At 38.5% G+C, this 24,153-nt stretch overlaps 2 protein-coding genes across 5 annotated transcripts in view; one reads left to right on the top strand and one right to left on the bottom strand.

Annotated features, from left to right (window-relative positions):
* SHTN1 (shootin 1) overlaps nt 1–4,768 on the top strand; it is a 54,813-nt gene extending 50,045 nt beyond the window's left edge. For all 4 annotated transcript variants that reach the window (XM_069020117.1, XM_069020116.1, XM_069020118.1 and 1 more), the window contains one exon: nt 3,250–4,768. In XM_069020117.1, the coding sequence (XP_068876218.1) occupies nt 3,250–3,460 (211 nt within the window). In that variant the 3' untranslated portion in view covers nt 3,461–4,768. The remainder of the gene's footprint in view (nt 1–3,249) is intronic.
* Nucleotides 4,769–4,862: 94 nt separating this feature from the next.
* ENO4 (enolase 4) lies at nt 4,863–23,644 on the bottom strand. Its single transcript, XM_069020121.1, has 14 exons — nt 23,507–23,644; nt 22,208–22,336; nt 20,785–20,975; nt 19,784–19,920; nt 17,989–18,158; nt 17,650–17,781; nt 16,199–16,264; nt 15,436–15,495; nt 13,472–13,639; nt 12,144–12,269; nt 9,620–9,815; nt 8,618–8,685; nt 7,959–8,076; nt 4,863–5,947 (listed from the first exon to the last, which is right to left on the bottom strand). The coding sequence occupies exons 1-14, from the start codon at nt 23,642–23,644 to the stop codon at nt 5,856–5,858; spliced, it is 1,791 nt and encodes a 596-aa protein (XP_068876222.1). The 3' UTR covers nt 4,863–5,855.
* Nucleotides 23,645–24,153: the final 509 nt, after the last annotated feature.

Here is a 24,153-nt window from a genome sequence, read left to right as displayed (position 1 = left end):
GGGCATTCTGAAATGGAGAAGGTTTCTTGCACATCCTTCACAGATGTCTGGTGTTGCAGGTAGCACTGGTACTATCAGAGAAGGGAGCAAAGGGCTAATTCACCAGTGTCACTGTTTATATTCCCTGTAATCTCTGTTGGACAAATACTGGTAGTAGTGTGATGGAATTTTTTGTTCATTTGAGACTTTCAAAACTTGGAATTGGTGTATTTTTTACTGTTGCTCAATATTAGCCTGTGGTCTTCTCTGGCTTATTCTCCTGCCTTATCAAGAATTCTGAAATAATAGACACATCTGCCATTTTTGCTTTTGTTCTCGGTGAATATTGACATAAAATTCTGTTTTCTAATGGATGCATATTACAATGATTTTACAATGATTTCATGAATAGAGCACCAACCCAGGTTAAATAATGCCAAGATTCTAGTATTACCAGAGGAAACAAAGAAAATCCAAATCTCAGTTGACAAGCTGATCCTTAGTTTGTCCTTTTTACTCCTACTGTAAATTTTATGCAAAGGTCACAGCAGTGCTAGTTCACAGACTTTAGTAATCCTTTAGTATTTGCACGTTCTGTAGGTTCTGTAACTATATACACAGAACAGATTCCTTCTGATACTTTGACATAACAACATGGAACACTGCATATCCCATAGAATTAATCTCAAATGCATTCATCATCTAAATCTAAATTTCACAGTGCAGATTTTTTTGTGTTTAGTTATAAAAATATATGCAGACTTAACAACTGTGTGTGAATGAGTACAATAGAACTAGGGTCTCAATGTCTGGTTTAATATATAGTTGCACAAATAACAAGAATATTGATAACAGTATTAACAATCTTAATGAGGGAAGAGCTTTGCATAGAACTAAATGCAGATACCTTGGCTGGACAAAATTGAGTTGTTCAGAACTGTGGCAAACTGTCTTTACTCACTGCTTTTCCCAGCTTTATCTGTAGAAGTAGATGCTGTTTTTTGAAAAGGAGCACCAAAATTATATTCATTCTTCACACTGAAACATTCTGCTCTTGACAAACTGTTGAAAGTAAGCTGTGAATACCTGATAAATAGGGTTAATAATTTTTAACAATGCCTCAGCTGTAACAGCAGCATTGTCAGGCTGGTGCTGCACCAGTGTAAAGGATTTGAAGAAGGCAATACTAGTACAACAAAGTCAGATAGTAATTCTTATTTTTATGCTGCAAACACTGATTTAATCACCGGTTTTCTCCATTAAACTACTTTATATCGACATCTTTCATTTTTCTGTCCTTTGAAGGTGGTAAATATGATTGCCATTTTATCCATTTTTGTTATAAATGAAACAGACTTCAGAGCGTTTGGCTGTGCATCAGTTGTTGGAATGCTGCCATACACTAATGCAGACTCCCCACTGTGAGCCCAGTGGAGAATTATACTTTGATTCACCAGATTGTATTAAATAGTCCAGCTGTTGGGATTTGAAAGATAGTTACCTCCAAAGTGAAATAAAAATGAACTTGGCATTTATGGCTTTGACCATTTTTGCAGTGTTGGGCAATCAGCTTTTCAAAAGTAGCACTTTCTAAAATAACCCTCTTCTGGTTACACTGCTTTAAAAAGTTTAATTTGCTGTAACATTCAAAATACCCCGCCCTGTATTTTTCTGGAATGATTGGCAACTTCTGCATAAAATAAGCATTATTTTCCTTTTGAAATCACTAGCTTCTGATGATAATCAAATGAGTCTGAAACTGTATCTATTAGTGCCAATTTCTGCATTAATTAACTTATACCAAAGTTCTAATGTTAGAGACAATTCTTATAATTAAAGCTTGAACATGGAATTTCATTTGCCGTATCCAGCGCTGCAAGCTGAGTAAATTCTTCCTGAAATGGAAAGTGCAGCAACTGTTGTTTCTGTGATTATTTTCTTGGTTTTAAGCTGTTCATTTACTCTCTCCCCATCAGGTGGGAGCTGGTGCAGTCCCCACCCCATGTTCTAATTGTTGAGTGGGCTGACCTCTTTCTTCTTTGTCATTTTCTTTAGGACAAAGACTGTCACAATAAAGGGCAGTTCATGGCAGATGGATCCTGTAGCTGAATTTCTTTCTATGGCCTCCAGTTGATTCTACTTTTTCCTATCAAGGGTGCTGCCTTGCCAGTATGGAAGACTGTTCGTTATAAATGAGCATGAAAATTTAAAGGAAAAAAAGTAAAAGGGAGGAAGAAAAGACTCTGGACAAGCCAGTGCAGTGTGTGTAGGACCTTCCAGCACCAGGGATTTCAGCAGCTGCCCAGTTTGGGCTCTGTGGGTGTGGACAGTGCATCCATACTGATGTGTAAGGCCCTACTAAGGATGGGCAATGCAATGTGGCTGCCATCCCTGAGCCTGCCCGGCTCTGAGCCCACAGGCACTGGGCTGACAGGCTCTGGGAGGCTCAGGCTCTGGGAGGCTCAGGCTCTGGCATGCACGGTGCAGGAGGCACAAGCCTGTGCTCTCAGGCTCTCTGTCTGCCCTCCCAGCACGGTTAAGGTGGAACACCTCAATCTGCCACTTGTTCAGGCTGAGCATTCCCAGTGTTTGCCATGTTCTCTGCTGGTGCATTCCAGCTAATCTAAGGATTTGCCTGCATGTTTTCAACACCAGTACAAAGCTTTTGAATACAGACAAGTGCTTTTAGTGTTCATAGGCTGATGCCAGCTTTGACAAATAACCCAGGTGTCTCTGACCTTTCCTTCCTCCCCGCTCAGAGGCTTTTTATCCACACAAATCCCTGCACTGCAAACAATGGTGGTGTAGCCCCATTTCTACAGCACAGAGTGTGGGTTGAACACCCTCGAGAGTTCAGCAAAGCCAGTGGGTGAATTTCCAGAAATCATTAGCACTTGCTCCCAGTGAGACCAGCAGCAGCCAAGGGAACACCTACCTGGCTACTCTGTGCCTCAGAGTTGTGCAGTGCAGCCCCAAGTGGGTGGCTCTGGGATAGAGGTGTGGAGAAGCCATTTCTCGGTGCCTTGTTGAGTTCATTTTTCATCTTCCATGCTTGGCTTAACGAATGATCCAGGAGGGGGAATGTGACTGCTGCATTTTGTGCACTGCTGTCTGTACATAACAGCTGTTAAATCCATAAATGTATTTGTTAGCTTAGCAGACCTGTCTTGGTCATATGTGCTACTAATAGAAATGCTTTTCTGTGTTTTTATGCTCTTCTGAATATGTGAACTGTCATCTGTATTTATCTATTTATTCTTTTTCCTCTAGATCAACCAGTCACAAAGAACTTACAAGAAAAGCTTCGAGCAGTGAAAAAGAGACCGAATCTGTGGTAGTTTTAGATCCTGTGTCCACCAGTGGAGATCAAATGTCTGAAAACGCCCTGAACCAGAACAAAGTGAAAGAAGAGAAAACCAAGCCACCGCATAATGAAACTAATGCTGGGAAAATAAAAGAAACAGATAGTTCTAACTGTTAATTGTTACTCTGAAAGGCTGTAACTTTTGGGAATCATTATCTGGACATGTGAATTGCTTAGGTGTGTTACTAGGGGCTACAGTCTGTACTCCAGACAGAAATAATACAGATTGAAATGGTCTTTTGTATGCAGTTTTTGTTACATGCACTGAAGTGTTAAATAACTGTGTGTCACTCAAAATCCCTTTCCCATTTAATTTGCAGGTATGGTTATTAATTTCTTAGATAGTGTCAGTTACCTTTAAAAATTGATTTGAAAAGGCTTTTTTAACTCTTCTTTTATTGAGAAGATGCCTTGTTAAAGGTCTGTTCCAAAGCTTGCCAGAAGCCCCTTGCATCCCTCTTGAGCTGGACAGGTTTGGGTTAGACCCTGTAAGTGATTACACCCTCATCAGCTTCAGTATGGGAGGGGTGATACTAATTATTAATAAAAATGTGTTTAGACACATTGCTCTAAAAATATTTTGATATCCACTTAAACCAAGATCTTGTTGGTCCCCTGACTGCTGTTCCCACACAGGGAGGAAATGAAAAGCACAAGCACAACCCTTCTGTCTCAGATTCCCAGGGGACAGAGACTGAAAAGCAGAGGCAGTGCAGCATCTCATTGTGGTACCAAGATTTTTGGCAGTGATAGCCAGAGTCAGGGGTTTATGGGCTGGGACTGGTGCTCTCATTTGGGTTAAAAGCTTTCCAAAGGAGGACTTGCTCCTGGGTTTTGTTTCAATGTTACACAGCAGCTTTTGGAACTGCTGCAGCTGGAGTCTGTTTTTACTGCTGCACAAAAATAACTTGCCTTAGGCTCCAGTGGGCATGGGCTGCGTTTGGGATTGATTCTAGGACTGCAAGTTATTGGGAATCAGCGTTCTGAGAACTCCCAGTGCTAACAAATGAGCCCTTGCTTTGAACCTGGCACACACTGGTGGCATTAATTTCTTTATGAGGTGACACTTCAGGTGTCTGTGTTTGATAACACAAATCCCAGTTTCCCTCAGCCCTTATTTCCTATGACGACGGTGAGATAGGAACATCATTGATTTGCTCTACTGCCAATCCACATTCCATTGTAGTCTCTTTAAATTCAACACAGTATCTCATTCTTTTATAATGAACAAATGGAATCAGGGATTTGCCTAAAGATTGGTGTAACTGAAATTGGGTGGGCACGTACTTGAATGCACTTGGATTCTTTTTTATTTAATTATTTGAAACAGTGATAGTATTGAAGGATGAATGTTCTGAGTTTGTTGGTTTGGCTCTGCATGCAACTGTCTGGTGCTTTTCCTGAAAATAAAATGATAGTAATGAGTGTGGTGGTTTCACATCTATTTTGGTGGTTTTTGCATGTTTGCTACGAAAATCTTGGGCTTGATCTAATTACTGAATTACACACAGTTCATAAACTTGCGGAAATTTGTCTCTCATTGATATTTTCATTTCGTGGGGGCAGTTGGTTCTGGTTGTTAATTTTTCACTTATTTGTCTGTTACACTGAATTTAAAATGCAAAATTTCATATATGTATTTTTTCCTCAAATTATTGCTGCTGTATTATATGTTCAAATTTTCAAATTATACAAAACCGAGAAGTTTTTCAAGAAGCATTTCTTTTACTTAAACTGTTTTGTTACCTAGAACATAAATTATTTCTTTAACTTTTCATTGTTGCTTATTAAAAAGACTCCTGACAAGTTTCCCAGATCTTGTGGAATTGACTTGTTACTCTCTGCTTCCAACTGGAGCAGGCTTCCTACTGCCAGTCACAGCTCTGTGCCCAACATTTGGGGTTTGCACTGATGCACTTGTCTTGAGGGCTGTAACTGGAGCAAAATCTCCTTTGCAGGCTGGATCTCAGAGCACCATTGAGGGGGATGGGGGGATGGAGCAGCATAACAGTCAAGGCCTTTGTTTTTTTGTAAAATGTGGTGTTCTGGTTTGTTTTTTTTTTTTTACTGTTTGTCAACAGCTTGCTCTTTGTATCAAGGGAGAATCTGATTTTCTCAAAACAAACATTTAGTTTTGGACTTAACACAGCAGTATTTGTTTTGTCAATTTGTAAATGCAGCACAGAATTTTCAGACTATAGTCGCTGCTCAGTTAATTTCATTTCAGCTGAAGGCAATGATCCCTGGGAAAAGAGAAGCCAGTACTTGAAATCTCTTAGAGATATTTGGCTGAAATGCTTGAAAAGAAATGGATTAAGGAAAATTTAATATATGAGTTTCATACTAGAATGAAAATAAATTGATTTAGGAGTAGTTAATATATGAGTTTCTTAGTAAAATGTTTTTTCTTAGAGATTTATCCCAAAGTTAATGTGAGCTGCTGTAAGTCAGCTCCTATTCTCTGGGAGCTGAGCTGTGAACCTGCAGGGCTGGCTGAGAGCTGTGGAGGCAACTAATCCTGCTCTGGAGCAGGAAGCACATCAGGAAGTTGTTCTTCTGGCTGTGATTCTCCAGCAAAATCAATAAATTCAAGTTTTGCTTCACCTGAAACAGAAGAGAAAAAAGCAGCTCATGTTTGCTGTAATCGAGTTGTAATGTTCTCTGGTGCACAGAGATGTTTTCAAAATGTCACATGATTCTTACAAGAGTTGAAACACCTTTAAAAGTCTGGTCCATAGAAAGGAGCACTTTGATTACAGGATCAGGACATGGTGCACATCAGCCTGAGCTGGAATATGTATTGCATTCCTTTCTTCACTGATCATCTCACCTTGCTGCCTTATTTTTTTCCCTTCTGCACTGGTGCTCTTGCAGAGTTTCCATTAGCTGACTCTGCCTTGTCCCTACCCCAGCCTTGAGCAACCAGATGAAAGCCCCTGTCCCGGTGTTTCTCCCGTAACAGACCACAGTTACTGCCACTAACAGTTCTCCCTGGTTTTCCCAGCTCTGTGACTCTTTCTCCATCCCTGCCCTCACCCCCAGCTCCCTGTTTTGCCCCACACACGGTGCCCACGCCACCCTGAGTGCCTCTCAGCCCTGTGTCACCGCGAGCTGAAGGGGAGGCCCGGCTGGAGCAGGTCGCACACCCGTGCAGGTGAGCTGCTGGCACATCATCGCCACCGGGGCTGCTCTGAGCTACTCGCAGGAGAGCGGCAGGCAATGGGAGAGCCTGGATGCGATGCTCCTGAGCCCCGTGCAGGCCCCTCACACACTCCTGATGGGCCAGTGTCACCTCCCAGCCATGAGCCACTTAGAGTGCCCTCGGCACGGGCTCTCCTGTGTATTCCCAGCTCCAGCCCAGCCAAATGAAGAGCTTGGTATGCAGCTCAGACCTGCTCTCACTATTTCCCTGCTGTTGATTTAGGTACTGGATCTTATTTCTGCCAAATGATTAACGGTGTCGGGGATTGTTGCTGTTTCATTTCATCAGATATAGGTCTAAATATTTGTCAGACTCGAGAGCCTTTGTTTAGACTATACTATTTGAGGAGGGAATATATTAATACTGCTGAGGCAGTTAAAATTCATAGTTCTATAATTATCTGTCTTATTTTTGAAAAGCGCATTCTGTGAAACTACTTTCTTAGCAAAAAAGAAGAATTTGTGTCTGTGTTTCAATTTTTTGCAATGATTATTTATGAGCAAGGGGAAGATTTCAAAAAGCTCAAAATATTTTCAATAAAAAGAAATTTCAACTAAAAACTTTGTTCTATAGTGTGCATGTCAAGTGCTGCTACCCTATATGTAGAACACTGAAAATTATTACAAACAAGAGGGTAAAATGACTTAATTCTGCTTCGTGTTTCCTTTTCTTAGGCATAATACAATTCCTGCAAGCCTTTTCCTTCCTTTCTTCCTCTCCTTGTCTCTCTGCCTCCCCTTCAGATTGCTTGTCTTTATTCTGGCTTGATTGATACCTGAGCAAGTGAGAAGTGGCTCTAATGAACTGTTAAGCATTTAACAGTGCCTTGGTACAGAGTAAAAAGAAGATGCAGATCCTGAAACAGGCAGGCAGATGCATACAAGTGGCTACGGCTGAATGTGCATCGTCAGCTTGGGGTTTTCTTGGGTTTTATTTAAGGCTTACCCATGCAATTGTAGCTTTCCAAACACATTTTGCTGGAAATGTAACATACAAAAGAGGGTTGTGAAATGAAGTTTTGTTAGCAATATATGTTTAGGGCCTCGAGGGAGGTGGGGTATTTGGCCTAAAATTCCATTTTGGCAGGTTTTCGACACGTTATATGCATGGTTTTTTGTTTCGTTCCCTTTGCACCGTGGGCTTCAAGATTCTAACCAATTAATTCTGGAGAAAAAGCTTAATGTAGGCTACTCCTCAAGAAGGGGGCTCTATTTTAACATTCAGTAAACAGATAATCCATTAGGACAACAATATACATTGTGGCAAGTGCTATCCTAGGTTTTTTTTGTCAGCCCTTATTTACAGCCTTTTGATTTCCCTTCCCTCCTGGGGTGCAGTTTCAATCATTCTCCCTCCAATCTTTGTGCCCGTATTCATGGCAGGCTGAAAACAAAGTAAGAAAGAAGCTCGTACGCAGCGTTCCATTGGCGGCCAGTTCCTCCTCTATAGCCAGCAGCCGGTTGTATTTGGCCACCCTTTCTCCGCGGGAGAGACCTCCCAACTTGAGAAACCTGGCACCCAGACCAACAGCCTGCAACGAGAGAGGGCCCGTGGTAAAACTCCACACTCGGGGAAGTGAAGTCATTCCCAGTAATTCAACACGGTATCCTACGTCTAATTTAACACCCTCATCTCTCCACAGAGAGAAACGGGGGAAATAAAACCTCTCAGGGAGAGATTTGCCAGATACAAACAGTAAGTTTTGCTGGCACACGAAATGAAATTTTATTTGCAAAAGATTAAATATAGTAGTGTTAAGAATTTTTGCTTAAAATATTGTTACTACACAGGAATGTTTTAAGTAACTCGCATTTTTTTATAAACTAATGCAAGCAAATGGATCATAACACTTTTGAATATACTCCCTGCTTTGGCAAATTTCCTGTGTGTTCTCTTTAAACTCAAAAGAATAACCACTCTCTGTGGGGAAAAAAACCCCAACCCTCTAGAAAAAGCCCATTTTGTAAAATGTTGTTTCTTTCTCAAGCACAAAAAGGCTTTCTCCGTAAAAAATAGTACATGTTAAAAGCAGTATTTTGCAATTCTGCAGTTGAACAGCTTTCAGTACTTACCAGATCCACGAGGCTCTCATCTAAAGATTCTCCATCTGGACTTCCTAATATGGTAATATGTCTTTGACCTATATATAACGGGAGGGAAAACCTTCATTAGAGTGTATTTTATGTATTTGACACAGAAATTGTTTGGACCTCTCATTCTTTTTTTTACCCTTGGGCTATCCAAGCTTAAATACAAACAGGAGTAAAACCCACCTTACAAAAATGTAAACTATACTTGTTTGCTATGTTAAGATTCTGTTTTATTTTCAGATGGATAAGGGAACATCTAATATCCTGTCCTAGTCTCTGTCTCTCACTGATCTGTATGGTCAGGCTGTGCTATTTATTTTAAATGTGCTCCTCACTATAATAATGATTTTTCCTCTCTTTGAAAAAGAATTTACCATCCCAACTGAATGAAATCTCTTAGTTGCTATTTACTCGCTTTGATACAGCGATTCTGGGTGTTTTTAAGGAACAAGAAAAACACTAAGCTATATTAAATTTGTCCATCTATTCCTTGGGTATAAAAACGAATAAACAAAATGTGATACAAAGAGAAATCTTACATACGAAGCTGCCCAGGTTCTTAGTACTGTTACCACAAAGGCTCAATAATATGTAGTCAATAATCTATGTAAATGCAATTTTAAACAGTTTGTACTTGCTTTAATTTTTAAATTATTAATGCTAAAATCAATCAAAATTCAGATGAATTGAGATCACATCTCTTTTATTTTAATTCTGATATCTAACTTGGTATGCAGCATGACACTTAGCTGCAGTGTCAAAGGGCACCCACGTTCAAAACATTCAGTGTATTAACTGACTACAGTTGAAGCTTTGAATGCTGTTTTAAGCTCCTTGAGAGGGATCTGTGAATGAAAACTTGAATTTCAGTTTCTCCTGACAAGTGCTTTTTAACTTAGAAGTGTCAATAATTAAATAAAAAGATGTAATATTTACGGGTGTGGCTCGTAGGGTTTGGTTTCAGCCTTTCACCCCTCTACTCACCATCGAGAATTCCAGTAAGTTCTATGAGGTCTGACACCTTGGTTTGGTTAATGTATTTCAGGACAACACCACTGCACATTGCTATGTTTATGTTTTGGTCAGTTTTGAGTTTGGAAATATGTGTGGCAGCATCTTCAGCAATCAGGTAGCATTTGGAACCAAGGGCACAACAGATGCTACTCCACTGTTCTCTGTCCTGCATAAACAAATAAACAACTGGAGTTTAAACGGAACGAAAACCCTAGCAGAGGAGGTAAAATAAAAAATTAAATAATAATTTGGGTTTAATTATAAATATGCCCTTCATATAAACAAGTTACATTTTATACTGTATTTTAAATTTGTCTGCCTAAGAAAAACATACCACTTGGATTTTCCTTGGATTTTAAGATTTTGCTAGAAAACATAAATTTCAATCTGAAATTAACCAACACTATTTGCACGAAATATAGTTAAAAATATTTCAAATTAAATTAAGTGTAGGGATTTTCTATTTTGATTTCCTTCCTGAAATTTACTTCATTTTGATAGAATATAAAAAAAAAAAATTGTTTTATTCAAAGGACTCATTTTTGTGTTCACATTTTAAGTGTCATGGTTGTTTGAACATAAAATAATGAACAGGAGACATAGACTCAATGGCAGGACCCATAGGGAACAGCAGAATACAACGCTCTCTTTTCTAGCAAAGCTCCATTTTTCAGGGTCTTTGTTTCTTTATTTTAATGCATTGTCCACATGGTAGACGGTTCAGGCTAAATAAAGGACAAGGATATGTAAAGAATTCAAAAGAAGAAATGTATGAATTAATTTGCTTGCTTTGTGTCCACAGAAGACAACGTTCTCACATTAAAAACATTTCTCCTTCATAATTCTGCCAGTGGTTATTCTTGGTCTGTGGATCAGACAGATTTTTGTACCTGTCGACTTGAAATCAGCATCGGGGCCGTTCCTGTACGGATTTCAAGCCGGTGTGTAAAAGAAAATGAAGTTTTTGACACCTGAGCAAACGTTTAAATTTAAGCACCAACGTGGTCTGGTGTCTGGCAATGAATTATTGAATTGGTACCAGTACTAACCCTCAAAGATCTAATTATCTGGGGCAAAGATGTGGCATGGGTAAGCCCTGGAGATTTGGGAGGAGGAGGAGGAGGAAGAGGAGGAGAGGCATTTCTCTTAACTCTATACTCTGTTCCCAACTGCACTTCACTATCTGCTCTAATTTTCCTGCTGATTCTCATCTTGCAAATATTTTCCTTCACAAGAATTCCTAGAGAAGTTTTCAGCCCTGGCAGGAGTGGGGAATAACCTGGTGTTTTGGAACATGGTTTTTCAGAGAGTCAGACTGAAACAGTACAGGGAGGCAAGGCTAACAAGACTGAGGTAATACTAAACACAGTTATTCTGAAAATGAACTTTTAAAGTTCCAGCTAAGGACAAAATGAGATGGATTTTGAAGTTCATCAGTTTTAGAATTATTGATTCAGGCACTGGGCAGATTCACAAAGCCAACATCACTTTGCTTCTCCCTTCAATCACAGTCTTTGTGTTTTGTTCATGAAAATGAACTCCCTCTATGTATTTTTAAGAAGATAAAGTGCAATTTGACACTGAGAGCAAATTTTTATTAAGTTGTGCAACTGCAGAATCTTGGCCTACAATTGTAGGTTCTGCAGCAATTAAGTTTTATTCTTTTTTTCTAATACATGGAAATTTAACCTTATGTATAAATGTGTATATTTAATGTTATGCAATCTCTTTTATCCATCTGTAGTTTGATAACAAGTTTAATAGTATTGTGCTTTATTGCTGTAGTTGATTGGCCACACTAATTAACTTCTCTAACTTTGATAACAGAGGTAAATACAGGGTGTCTTACTCCCACTTCAAACATTCTGCCAAGCAATGTTGCCAAGTGACAGGACTTTAGTTATAAATGCCCATCACAAAGAATTGCAGCAATAGTGTTTTTTGGTGGTTTTTTGGCTGAACATACAACAATGTTCAAATATTTTCTTCTCCAGCATAATATAATATAATATAATATAATATAATATAATATAATATAATATAATATAATATAACAGAATATATATAATATTGCAATACAATATTGCATTACACATGACTTTTTGTAATACACTTGGATTTTACAGTTTTACCTTACAATTTGAATTGTACACATAAGGAGGGAAATGTAATAAAAATAACAGTGGTTTAGCAAGTAAAATCAAATAAAAGAGCAATTTCTTTTAATTCTTTAAAGTATGCATACTGACTGTATTCTGTTCATGACAGGATTACTTTCTATAAGAAATTATGTCAAAAATACAGAAAAATTTGGATATTGACAATAAAATATATTCAAATAAATTGTTAGATGCATTTTCTAGTGATATTTTTGTGCTTAAAGGCTTGAAAAACAGAAGCTTTGTATTTTACATGTTTTGTAAAAATGAGAAAAGCTCAGTGATACGCCACTGAACAGTATCATCAGTTTTTAAAGGACTGCACTGTGTCTTACCTCTTTTCTTAAGGGATCTATTAATGCAATAATAAAAGGAAAATTATTAATCATTTCCACATACATGGCAACCATTTCATCAGGACTTTTGAACGTTCCAGTGAGTATTTCGTATTTTCCTTTATCCTAGAAAGTAAAAAGCATAAAAGATGGGAAAGTAAGACCCTGAAAAGCAGGGTGTACACATTTCTGTTAAGGCAGTGGGCTGTGTGTGCTTCAGTGAGAAGGCATTCACTCATCTGCTTTACTCTGTGTCTGACTTGTCAGCACATTGTTACAGAAAACTCTGCCTAAAATGACACTGTGGGTTCCAGTGGGCTCATGCCAAAGTCTCTGAACAATGCCACTGCCAAAGGAAGAGAGATCTATTTCACCACTTTCTAGGCATCCCTGCCAGTTTGACACAATTATAGCATAAGGTTAGGAGTATTTGACATTTTTATTGAATATCACGTGAAAAAAAAAATCTCATTTTTCTCTTCAAAAAAAAAGGGGATTTATTTTCCTCATTTTCATAAAGAAAATATCACTGTGGCGTGTACCACCCTCAGTGCTCAAAACCAAGATACTTTCCCCTTTCAAAAAAAAAAAAAAAAAGACTAGTTTAAAATCACTATCATCATTCTGGGAATCACAAACTACAGCCTGGGAGGAATTTTAAGAACACATTGTAAAACTGTGCCAGGATATCCACTGCCTTAGTGACTTAAACAGTTCAATAACAGAAAGTTACAGAATTACTGATAATTCAGTGGTTAAGATTTTGCACATTCTGGTATAAGGATACAGATATCACAGCCAGGAGAGCAACTGCTTTCACAAAAGATATTGGTAATGGAAGCTTTGGCACTATAGAACACCCAAACACGGAAAAGCTCATGAGGTACTAAATGGAAATGGAAGCTTTTTTTCCTGCTTAGAGAAAAACCTGATTGATCTTGGAATAAGGGGCAAGAACTGTAAGACTTCATTGGGACATAAATAGATTTTGTCAAATAAAAACATTAAAAAATTAAAATAAAAAAATTAATGTTGATGCACAGTGAGATGGGCACTAATGTGTATATAAACATACCATAGTAAAAGTACATGGAAATGTTAGGATAATCAGAACAAAACAAGAGATGCAGCTTAATGTAATGGAAAAAAAGCAGATTCAACCAGAATTTATAAATGCAGAGATAATTCTTTCGGTTTGCTTGGTTAGTACTTAAAAAAAAATTGAGTTAGGATCTAGTAGGTGAGTTTCCAACATAATAATAAATAATGTTAACAAGAGCTACATTTCTTTTAAAACCCAAGAAAATAGATATTGAAAAATAACTTACATAATCCATTAATTGATGAGCAGCACAATTTATTGCTAAGTACATGTCTGTTCCTAGCTCCAGACCTGTATTTTTGCAAGCTGTTTGCATTAGGAGTAGCAGTTGTTCTAGATTATCATATCCTGTTGTCAGGCAGCCTAAGTGTGATATTCTTTTTAAGGGTGCTGGCTGAAAGCAAAACAAAAACAATCACTTTATTTACACACACATATATTATAAATATTTATATTCTTTTTTCATTGTCATTTCAGTCTGCATTTAGTCATCAAATTATAAATTTGTTCTCAGAAATCTCCTTGGCAGCTTTAAGGACAATTTTATAGCAGAGAGGGATTATGAAGTGCTAATGAGTAGAGAGCCAATAGTCCTTGGAAATATGTCTGGCCATGCAGATCTCAGTCTTGTGTGGTCAGTACTGGCTTACAAAATTATTTTAAAGGCACTCAACAACCACTGAGGTGTCATGAATGCTCTTGTGCTGTGGACCAATCCTTTGACACAAAAACATGTTCTGCTTTTTTAAATAGCTTTTACTCATTTATCCTCAACTACAACATTGATATTGACTCTATGGAGTGTTCCAAGACTTCTAGAAGAACAAATTTCATAGAAGGGAAGTACCTCCTGCCCAGCTGCATGCAGTTGTCTGCTTCAGGGACAGTATTCCTGGACATGAGCCTCAAGCAGAGTTACATTGAGCAAGTATTTCACATGTCCTTCTGTTGTCAGGTTTTTCGTAGGTTTTTCAAGTACTGATTTTTAACTGTAGGGTCTGGGAATTTTGGGTTATAAAGATGCAGCAACAGACAGCAAAAAAAGCTGAAGCCTTCGTGCACTTCAGATGGAGGTTAAATCTGCAGTTTCATGTGGTTTTCAACATGTCCATATGCTCTGCCTTGTTACATTCTATTAAAAGCACTTTTTATCTGTATAAAAAAATTTATCTGTCTATTTTTTACTTCCATAACCTAAATAAGCTCTTCTTCTTCACTGCCTACTTTGTAATTTCTTTCTTTTTTCCCTTACAAAAAAGTTCAAACTCACATGGTGCTTTTATCAGTTTTAAATTCAGTTTCACTACTCTCTCCTTTAGTTTTCTTCCACTGAAATAAAAGGAATTTTTTTCAGAGAATCTAATGCACTGTTTCCTTGTGCGTATCTCACAGAAATATTCTACTTTATGATTGCAGTACATATTGTGGTACTAATATGGAAACTACCCACCAGGAAAACATTGGCCAGCATCTTGATGAATTTTTTACTGTTTAAGCAACAATAAAATAGGAAAGCTTTTGTTCATCCTTTCTTTTTTATACTTCACAACAGTAATGATTTTCACCTGATAATATTTAAATCATCTCAGAATGAGGAGCAAAACCTGCATGGCATTTCCATCCCACTATGTGGAAAACTCATCAACAAACTACTGGTTTTGAAGGGATAAAAAAGATCATTTGAGTCATATAAAATACAGTCCTGTGCAATACTGTGAGTGCTGCCCTTTAGCTGCTGGTTTGTATCTGCCATTATCTATAACCTCAGACTGGACCTGGGAACTGAATGCAGCAGGATAAAGAGGGGAGTTATGCTCCCAGGGTTAGGGAACAGCACAGTCTGCAAGTCTTACAAGTAATAGTTTTATGGCCTACATGATCAAAAGGGCATTGTTCTCTGCTGGTGCTGCAAAATGTTCATTTGGATAAATTACCAGAATTCCTATATGAGAAAAATTACCAGATCCCAGAAATTTCCCCCTGTTTCCTCTACTGTCCCCCAGGAAGGGATGGTATAGTCAGAAGAATCTAAATTATTATGTAAAATATGAGCCTTTGGAATATTTAAGTCTTGCCTTGACCTTTCCAAAATGGTGATGTAGATTAATGCTTCCTTTCTTAAGAACATTTTGGTTCCCTGCTGCTGTTAATACCTTGTTGAAGGCTTAGAGTTAAAATCTCTTTTCTTACCGGAGCTTTCTTCCCTGAACTTTGTGCTTTTCCTTTCTTACTGTCTGCTTGTGGACCAGGCTGTTGGAGTGAAAGAAGAAAAATCAATTCCATGGAAAAATAAAAAGATGACAAAGACATCTCAGAAAGAAAAGAAAAGAAAAGATAAAAAGATTGACAGAATTTTGGTCAAAAGAGATTGTAAATATGTAAGTTAGGAAATAGCTTTATTTAATACTTTAATACTTTTATGCTGTGGTGGTTACTCATTTAAAATGTTTATTTCTATGTGGACATCTGTCCAACCATCATTTGGTTTTCAAGACATTCTCACCCATCAAAAATACAGGGGATCTTAGAAATGAGAATCTAGACTCTGTACTTGGAGAAACCCAACTACCTTGCTTTCCAAAAAGCCCATGCACACACCAAGACTTATTTACTACTACAGTAATAGTATTACCTTGAATAAAACTTGTTGCATGTGAGAGGTGTACCAAGATCAGAATATATATTGTATATTCCCTCTGATACTATTCACTCCGAGTATATTCCTTCAGGTAAACAGAAAGCCTTATGCTTAGGACAATATTTTGTTCTAAATGTTCTAATTTATTATCACCAAATGGCCAACGTTTTATTCATCTGTCAGAAAACAACATCTTCTGTTCTGTGTCATGAGCCTGTAACAGGCCAAGTGTTCCACAGGTATGTTTAAAAGGACAATGGTAGTAAAAAGATTAAATTAAGTACATCTCACTGTAAGAACACATTTTTATTGTACCATTTTGCCTGAAGGCTCCAACAGTCTTGTCATTTCTTTCTGAATATCCTGAATTCTTTCTATGCCCTGAAATTAAACAACAGTAATTTTCAAAAGGAAGTTATATTAATTCATATTAGCAAGTTAAATAAGAAGAGATATAACATTTATTCTAAATGCAGATTTTAATATAAGGTCTTAAAAAAAGCCCAAACCTTTAACTCAATCTCTCCACCCACAAAATGCAGACAAGTGTCCAACGACAAACAGTTAGTAGCAGTGGAATGAGAAGAAATATTTGACTGTGGGATGTCAAGGAAAGCAGTCTCTTCCCCAGAAGTATCCCTTCACAAATCTACCAAGTAAAAAATATATGGGTCTGCATTTATCGCTGAGAAATGCAAAGGTGATAATCCCTGTTCCCAGTTGTGACTCTGCTTAAGACTTCCTAAGATCTGACAAGACTGAGTGCATTTACCTTCAGAATACTTCCAGGAAGCAGGAAAAAAAAAATCACTGTCTTGATTTTAAACATTGGGGAACACTCCAATTAAATAAATTCATTGCTTTTAATGCAAGGCTCTTTTCCCTTTTCAGCTGAGCTGGTAAATGTTGAGTGCTAACTTTGTAAAGGACATTTCAGATTTTCTCAAACTGTGCCAGTAAAGGAATACTGAAGGGGGCAGAAGTCAGTCACAGCTGGCAACACCACAGGAAAAACAGCTTCGTGTTCTGCACTGCAGCAAACACCTTCCTCCTCTCCCATGGGCACTGGGAGGCATCCTGGCTTTGAATGGGGCAGAATTAGTGACCTTATTAACAGCTCCGGGGGACAACCCAGAAAAGTTAAAGGAAAAGCAAAAAGAAAGAGAATCGAGCTCAGCTATTTTTTCAGGTCACCAGCACACAAAGTAGAAATCACAGCCCTAATGAAGGCATCTTGTGCAGATACATTCTTTAATGCAACACATGGCTAAACAAAAAGAGAGAGGGCTGATCCCATCTGTCTCACACATCCTTCTTGCTCTTTGTATTCCCTTCTAGTGTCACAATTTCATTTTAGAGCAACTTATTCCCAAATATTTTATGCCTTCCTGTGAATTTGTTACAGCTTTTGTTATTTTGTATGCTATATCAAACAACTGCTAGTGTTTATAATCTACTAATGCAAAATCTATTATTGTGTAACACAATCCCTTGACATCTTCAATGCACTGATTTTTTCCTCTATATAAACATACATTTTCAAATTAAATCTTCATGGTTCTCCTTTTAAATCATCTTTTCACTTAATTTAATGTTATTAGTGTTAGAATTCTGCACTAACTACCATCTGTTAAAACTTTGGCCTTGCAAGCTAACAGAAAATGAAAAATATAGTTTGTAAGGACTATATTGAAAAGACCTGTATACTTATGTACATATGTGGTTAGTATGATGCTATAGAATACAAAAAAAAAAGGAAACAGTACCTGTTTGAGTGATAACTCAACTGGTGGTATAAGCATAACTTCTTTCACTAATTTCAGTTTCGTAGGTAAATTTTTTTCACAGTTCAACAGAGTAACCATTGGGAGTGGTAGAATCATTTCTTTAGGTGACTCCTGTAATTGGGAGTGCCAGGTGAAAATAAAAACGTAAAACTCAGAATGATTTCTAATATATTTTAGTTATGGTACAGGGGTCAAAACTGCTACAGGCAATGGTGCTAAGGGTGTATTCTATGAGGCAAATTAATAACACTGTCACAATTGGTTACGATAATTATGATAACTGGGATAAAATAAACAAAATTACAAAGCCACATGTACCTGATCATGTTTCAGCAGTGCAATATATAAATACAATGGGACATGGCTAATGGTGGCCCCAGCCTTTGCTATGGCAAGTGATGTTCCCCCAATGGCCAAGCTGCCACACAGCACTGGTTCAGCAGGTTCTGCAGGTGGGATGGGATTCTCTTCCACCAACACTTTCTTTACTACAAGAGAGAGAGTAGTAGCTAAATATTTCCTTGGTTCTAAACATATGCTTGTGGATCACAGTCATGTGAGTAAATATGATACTGTCATTTCAGTGTGTACTCAATGTATTAAAAACCAGTAATTAATTTTTTAAAAACTTCATTTTGTCAGCCATTTTATATGGAATGACCTTACAAGTAAGCACAGTATCTGTCCTCACTTTGTTTCAAATGCATTTCAAGTTTGTTTCTTTTGGAGATCTTTCAGCCACTGAAATATGTATTTTTATTTATCTGTATTTGAATCAAATAACATTATATCATTTTTCAGGTTCCTTTCAAAAGCATGTTTTCAGTATTCTTTATTGTGCTCCTTAAATGCTAGAATTTTGCATTAAAAAATGGAAGATTACATTATAACCTGATTGGGAGTACAAACACTTGATTTCTTCTAATAATGACTGTGAAAAAAGTTCAGGTCTATTACAACTGGAATTCCCAAAGAGAAAACAGGTCTTTTAAATATTACTTATTAAATTTTCATAAGAATTTATTTCCCTTTCAGATAAAATAACTTTTTCCAAAATGCAGTTCCCAAGCAGTTCCCACTAGCACTTACAGGGAGCACCTACTGAAGCTGCAATAAGTGGTCTGATTCCCAAAAATCACTGCACTGGGGACTGTTTTATATTGGCTCCAAATAGCCAGGCACTGAGTCTAACAGTAATATCACAGTCAATGTCACAATTAGTGAAAACATGTAATAGATCTATCAGCAGAAGCTTGACTGAAGTATCATATACACCACAGTGATATCTGGATGGACCTGACAACTGCAGAAGTTAAATTTCAGGTCAAAGGTGAATTTACTGTGCACACATCCAGCATATGAAGTGGGAGGTTTTTTTACTGACAGGGTATGATAATTGCAACTAAACTGATAATAATAATTTGCCAAAATTTTCTGCCTGTCCAACAAATGACAACAACCCTTTTTCCTCTGAGTTTAGTGTACAGATGGAGATAACATATGGGGTTTTTTTCCTTTGGGTTGTTTGGTTTTGGCCATGTTTTCTTATCTTGTTTTTCTAGTCTCTCACTATTTTTTCCTTTTTCCTCTAGTAGAATGTTTGCTTACTTCCTTTTACTCTATATACTATATACTCTATATACTCTTCATTCCCATCTCATCCCCTTCTTCCTTTCTCTTTTGCTTTTCTCTGTATTTCCTCCTTTTCTCAGTGTTAGAAGGAAACTTTCCTTCCTCCCTCTTTCAATTGTTTTCAACTTCTATCTTAATTCAATTTCCATTTTCCTGCTCAGTTCTGTGATTTCCTTTTCTTTCCTTATCATTCTCATTCTTATTCTTCATTTGCATCCTCCTCCATTCTTATTCCTCACTCTGAAGAATAATAACCTCCTGTCTAAACCAACTGTAAAACAAAGGCAGAAACTCCGTTCAACCAATACATGTGAATGATGAGGAAACTGTATTTTCCCCTCCCTCATTCTGCTGCTGAAACTGCTGTGATCAAAAAGGTCAGGAGAGAGTAACCAAACCCTCTGAATATGAGACAGGGTGTGTTTTAGGACCTTTATCAGTATCTGTATTGCAGAAAATATTGAAATTAAATTAAGTAAACCTGGTTTTCCTCCTTTTTTTTGCTTAGGTATTGGGGTTGAAGGGCATGAAGCAGGGGCAGCAGTAACTTTTGCTGCTTCTTCTTCCTCTCGCTTTTGAATTTCCTTTTTTTCTTCCACCTTTTTTGCAAAGTATTCACTGAAGGAAGAGGCATAAAAATTACTGGGTCAAAATACTGTTAGATGTGATAAGTAGACATGTGATACAGGCTAAAGAACATGCTAGGAGGTAGATTAAGTGCATGTATTTGAGCTTCTACCATAGATTCACTGTGTGAAGCTGGAAAGTCCATAAATTTATCATACAATTATTTTTGGTAGTCATCTGCAGCATTGATTAAAGAAAAATAACCAAAAGCAAGTATCCCAGACCTTAGCACATGCTTTGTAAATCACTCTGGTTTTAAAGTCAGCACTGAGAAGACAATCTGAGCATGAAGGGTTTATTTCCTTTGCATGGGTAGTAACAGATCCTGTTGTAACTTCATGCCATCCACCAGCCTGGCCCAGGTTGCTAAGCCAGCAGGTGAGCTGTACACTGGTTATTGTGTGGCTGCAAACTCAGGGCTGGCCGAATTTCAGTTACATGCATGAAGTGGAATCTTCACCCATGGGTCACAGAAAGCCAATTCAGGCAAACTGAGTACGTAAGATGCATAAAGTAGTGTAAACAATGCATTGAAATCTTATTTAGATTCACTTTCCAACCAAGTCCTTATTCTCCTTATGAAGGTTTTCTCAAATCTAGCCTATGTGGAAGGCAATTAGGTGTGTTTGCTACAGTCTGTGTTCAGTGTGCCAGCCCAAACCAGCATGACTTTTATATCCTAATTAAGAAAAGCAGGCAATAATGTAGTGCAATGGATCTGAAACAGACATGACATCCTAAAAATATTTTTAAAAATAGTAGAAAACATTGAATATTCTATATGTCTTTCATTAACAATGTAAATTAATGGTAAATATTTCAAATGTAATAATTTTTATAATATGCAGGACCTACCCAAGCATCTTATCAGCTTGACACTGGTCAGTAGACTCCACGTCTTTCAACATTGTGTTCAGTGATTCATTGACCCATTCCACAGCAGTATGAACAGAGTCCTTTCTTTCTTTCTCATCAGCTTCAATTGTTTCAGGTAAAGCATTTTCAGGTATTTGAGAATGAGAAGCCATTATAGTAGAACAAATCCTCTGCAAAAAAAATAAAAAAAACCCAAGCAACAAAACAATGTAAAAAGGTTTAAAAACACTATTTAATTTCTAACTTGGAAATGTCATTTGAAAGACTGAGAAGTATGTCCTTACCAACTCTACAAGTACCTATCTCCAAATCTATTTGCTCCACTTGTCTTTTCTCATCCAGCACCTTCTTTTGAGACTCTTATACTTTTTGGTAATTGCAGACATTATTCAAGTTTTTTGACCAAAATTTTAACTACATAAAGAGGCAAAAACCCTCTGGCAAATCTTCCTTATACATATATTATGCTACCAGAATAGAATGGAGTTATTTTAAGGACCATACAGTCATTAGCACACCTTTTATTGCAGCTGTTGGTAGCCTGTTGCACCATGATTCATCAGCATTCATGCTTAATGCCATCCCTCATGATCAGTTACTTCTGTCTTACTTAGATAATTTGAACCTATCTTTCTGTACTGATGAAGAATAAATGATATTAAGTAAATTCACTTAAGGAAGACATCATTTACAAATTTCCCACAGCTGGCTGCACTAACAGCATTAACTTTACACCCTGTGAATATCTATGAGGTTACATGTAATTCAAGAATTAAGTGAACCAGAGTTTAACCGAGGGAAAGTAGAAATAATTACTCCACAATAGCTAGAGCTGCAAAGATGTAACTTGCATATTTCAGGCTGGGGAAGAGATGAGCCATCAGTTCTGCACTGTAGGTGCTCAATGGCTATGTTTGACTTTGCTATCACCCACATCAACCTATTAGCTCAGTGTAAAAGAAATGCCTTCACCTATACTATTTTTCACCTGTACTGTATTTTTCTGAAAGAGTGTTACACAAAGAGAAATATAAGGGTCTGAAAATTAAAGAAAAAGGTGAAATGAAAGTGAACGTATAAGGTTAGTATGGGGTGAAAGGAAAACCTATATGATCACTAAGACAGAAAAAAAAATGAATATACAAAGATAGACTATCAGATCCCACTCATAAAATATTGTCTAATTCACAGGAAATAAAGTTGTCATAGTTGCTGCCACTAACTTTTCACAGCACCTTTTTTTTTTCCAAGTTACAACACTCAACTGTTGAGTCACAGGGATTTATATCTTATCATAGAGATGGAAAATAAAACATTCCTTGAGATGTGAGAAGAATAGTATAGTACCTCTCCCAGATATTGTCCTAGTAAAATAAATAAAACGAGAAGAAGCAGCTCATACCTTCTCATAGTTTTTAACTGTGCAGTATATTTCCACTTCTAATGTTGGCTGACCAACTCCATCAAGAACTTTTCTTCCAACCAATTTGCATATTACTGGTGCTTTTGAAAATTTAGAAAAGTAGTTAGCCTTAAATGAAGGAGAAAGAAGTCCATTAAAAGTCAATTTCCAGGCAAAGAGGCTTTTATTCCACGAAACATCTTTCAATCAAATCCACCACTGAACAAATCCATTATGGGTCCCTTCCAAATCAGCATATTCTATCCTTCTATGATTTATATGTTCCAGCAACCTTTGAGCCCTGTGAGAAAGGTGGAAACAAAGACTTCTGGTAAGTGGAGTTCTCTTTCTTCTTCCAACATGGTCTTTAATGGGCCTGATGAACTATCATAATTCAATATATTTGGGTCTCTGTTTGTAGTCAATAAACACCCACGTTGGTTTAGAAAAAGGATTACATTTTAACCTGAGGTTACTACATACTTCCCTACTAGTTTCATTATTTAATCTGGTATCGGAGAGTCATCAAACCACAGCTTGCCACATGGGAAAACTGCGAAACACTTAGAGCTACAAAGAGGAACATGCCAACTACCAAGCAAAGCAAGAAAAGTTGTTACCAGCTCCAGTCCCTTCCACTCACGATGGCAAAACACTTGGAGATGGAAAACAGTATAAGATAGAATGAAATATTTCAATTCCACAGCCACTCTCCCATCAAAGACCATACTAGAAATCATTTTTTTCTAAGAGTTGCTGGCAATTCCAGTACTGCCACTAATTGAGGTTTCATTAGGACTACTGTAAACAATATTTTGCCAAGTAGGAATAGGTAAAATTGGTCTGATTCTTAACCCTTCCAGTGCGGCCCATTTCCCTTTCATGAGCAGTTGCAGTGCAAACAGCACCCAGTCTCTTGCGGGCCCGAGAGCCATCACTGCTGAGCAGCGGTTTTGTTAAGGACAAACAGCAGTCCATCTGTGGACTACTTTGGTTTTTGTGTCGAGACAAGCAACTAGCAGGGACACGAAGCCCGGCTGCTGCGGACATGTACTTGGCGCAGCGTCCAAGTGCCACTGGCCACAAACACAGAATCACCGCAATCCTTGCGCGGGCCAGGGGGGAAACCACTGGATTGTCACCACTGACACGCCGAGCTCCTCGCTGCACCCCCTCGCCTGAGGGCAACGGCGCGAGCACGGCGGGCACCCACACGGCCCTCACGCCGCCTCTCGCCGGGACGCGAGGCCAGAAGAGGCGTCTCCCGCCCCGTCCGGCTGCTTCCCCGCCCCGCGCTACCAGCTCCCCGTAGAGATCCCCGGGGCGCAGCGGGAACAGGGTGTTCAGCGCCTCCTCCATCCGCTCCGGCACCCGGTGCCCTCGGTAATACTCAGCCGCCTCCCGCCGCAGCCGCCCCCGCCGCTCGCCCGCCTGCATGGCGGAGCCGCGGCCGCTGCCGGGCAACGGAGCCAGGGAGGGCCCGCCCCTTCCCCCGCTCCCTCAGCCCCGCGGCGGGACAGCGGCGCGTCGGGGCGCTCTGCCTGGGCCCCGCGTTCACGGGGCCCTGCTCCCTCAGGAGCACCCCGGGCTGGGAGCCGGAGTGGTTCGGTTGGGTCCGGTTTCCTCCTCAATGCCGCGGGGTGCTGGCGCTTCTCTCGGAGGGTGGTCATGGCCTTCGAAGTCAGGACGGCCCGAGCAAGCGCTCCTCGGTTTTAAAAGTCTCCGAGCAACAAAACTGTGCAAGATTATGGTCCTGAAAGAGGGACAGGATGTGGTTTGGGCAATGTCTGGTGGAGACGACGCTGCAAAACGCCCACAGTAACTCCTTTCAGCTCCTTTCAATGAAAAGAAACATTTCTGAACCTAAATGATCATTTTTAGTCTGCAATTTCCTACAAAAACTTTCACTTTTTTACACTGTTCACGGGTAATTTTGTTGAAGTAAC

Source organism: Aphelocoma coerulescens, chromosome 6 (genome assembly GCF_041296385.1).
Source record: "Aphelocoma coerulescens isolate FSJ_1873_10779 chromosome 6, UR_Acoe_1.0, whole genome shotgun sequence".
NCBI lineage: Eukaryota > Metazoa > Chordata > Aves > Passeriformes > Corvidae > Aphelocoma > Aphelocoma coerulescens.
Note: the sequence above shows the minus strand (reverse complement) of the source record. Positions and strands in the feature narration are given on the sequence as shown.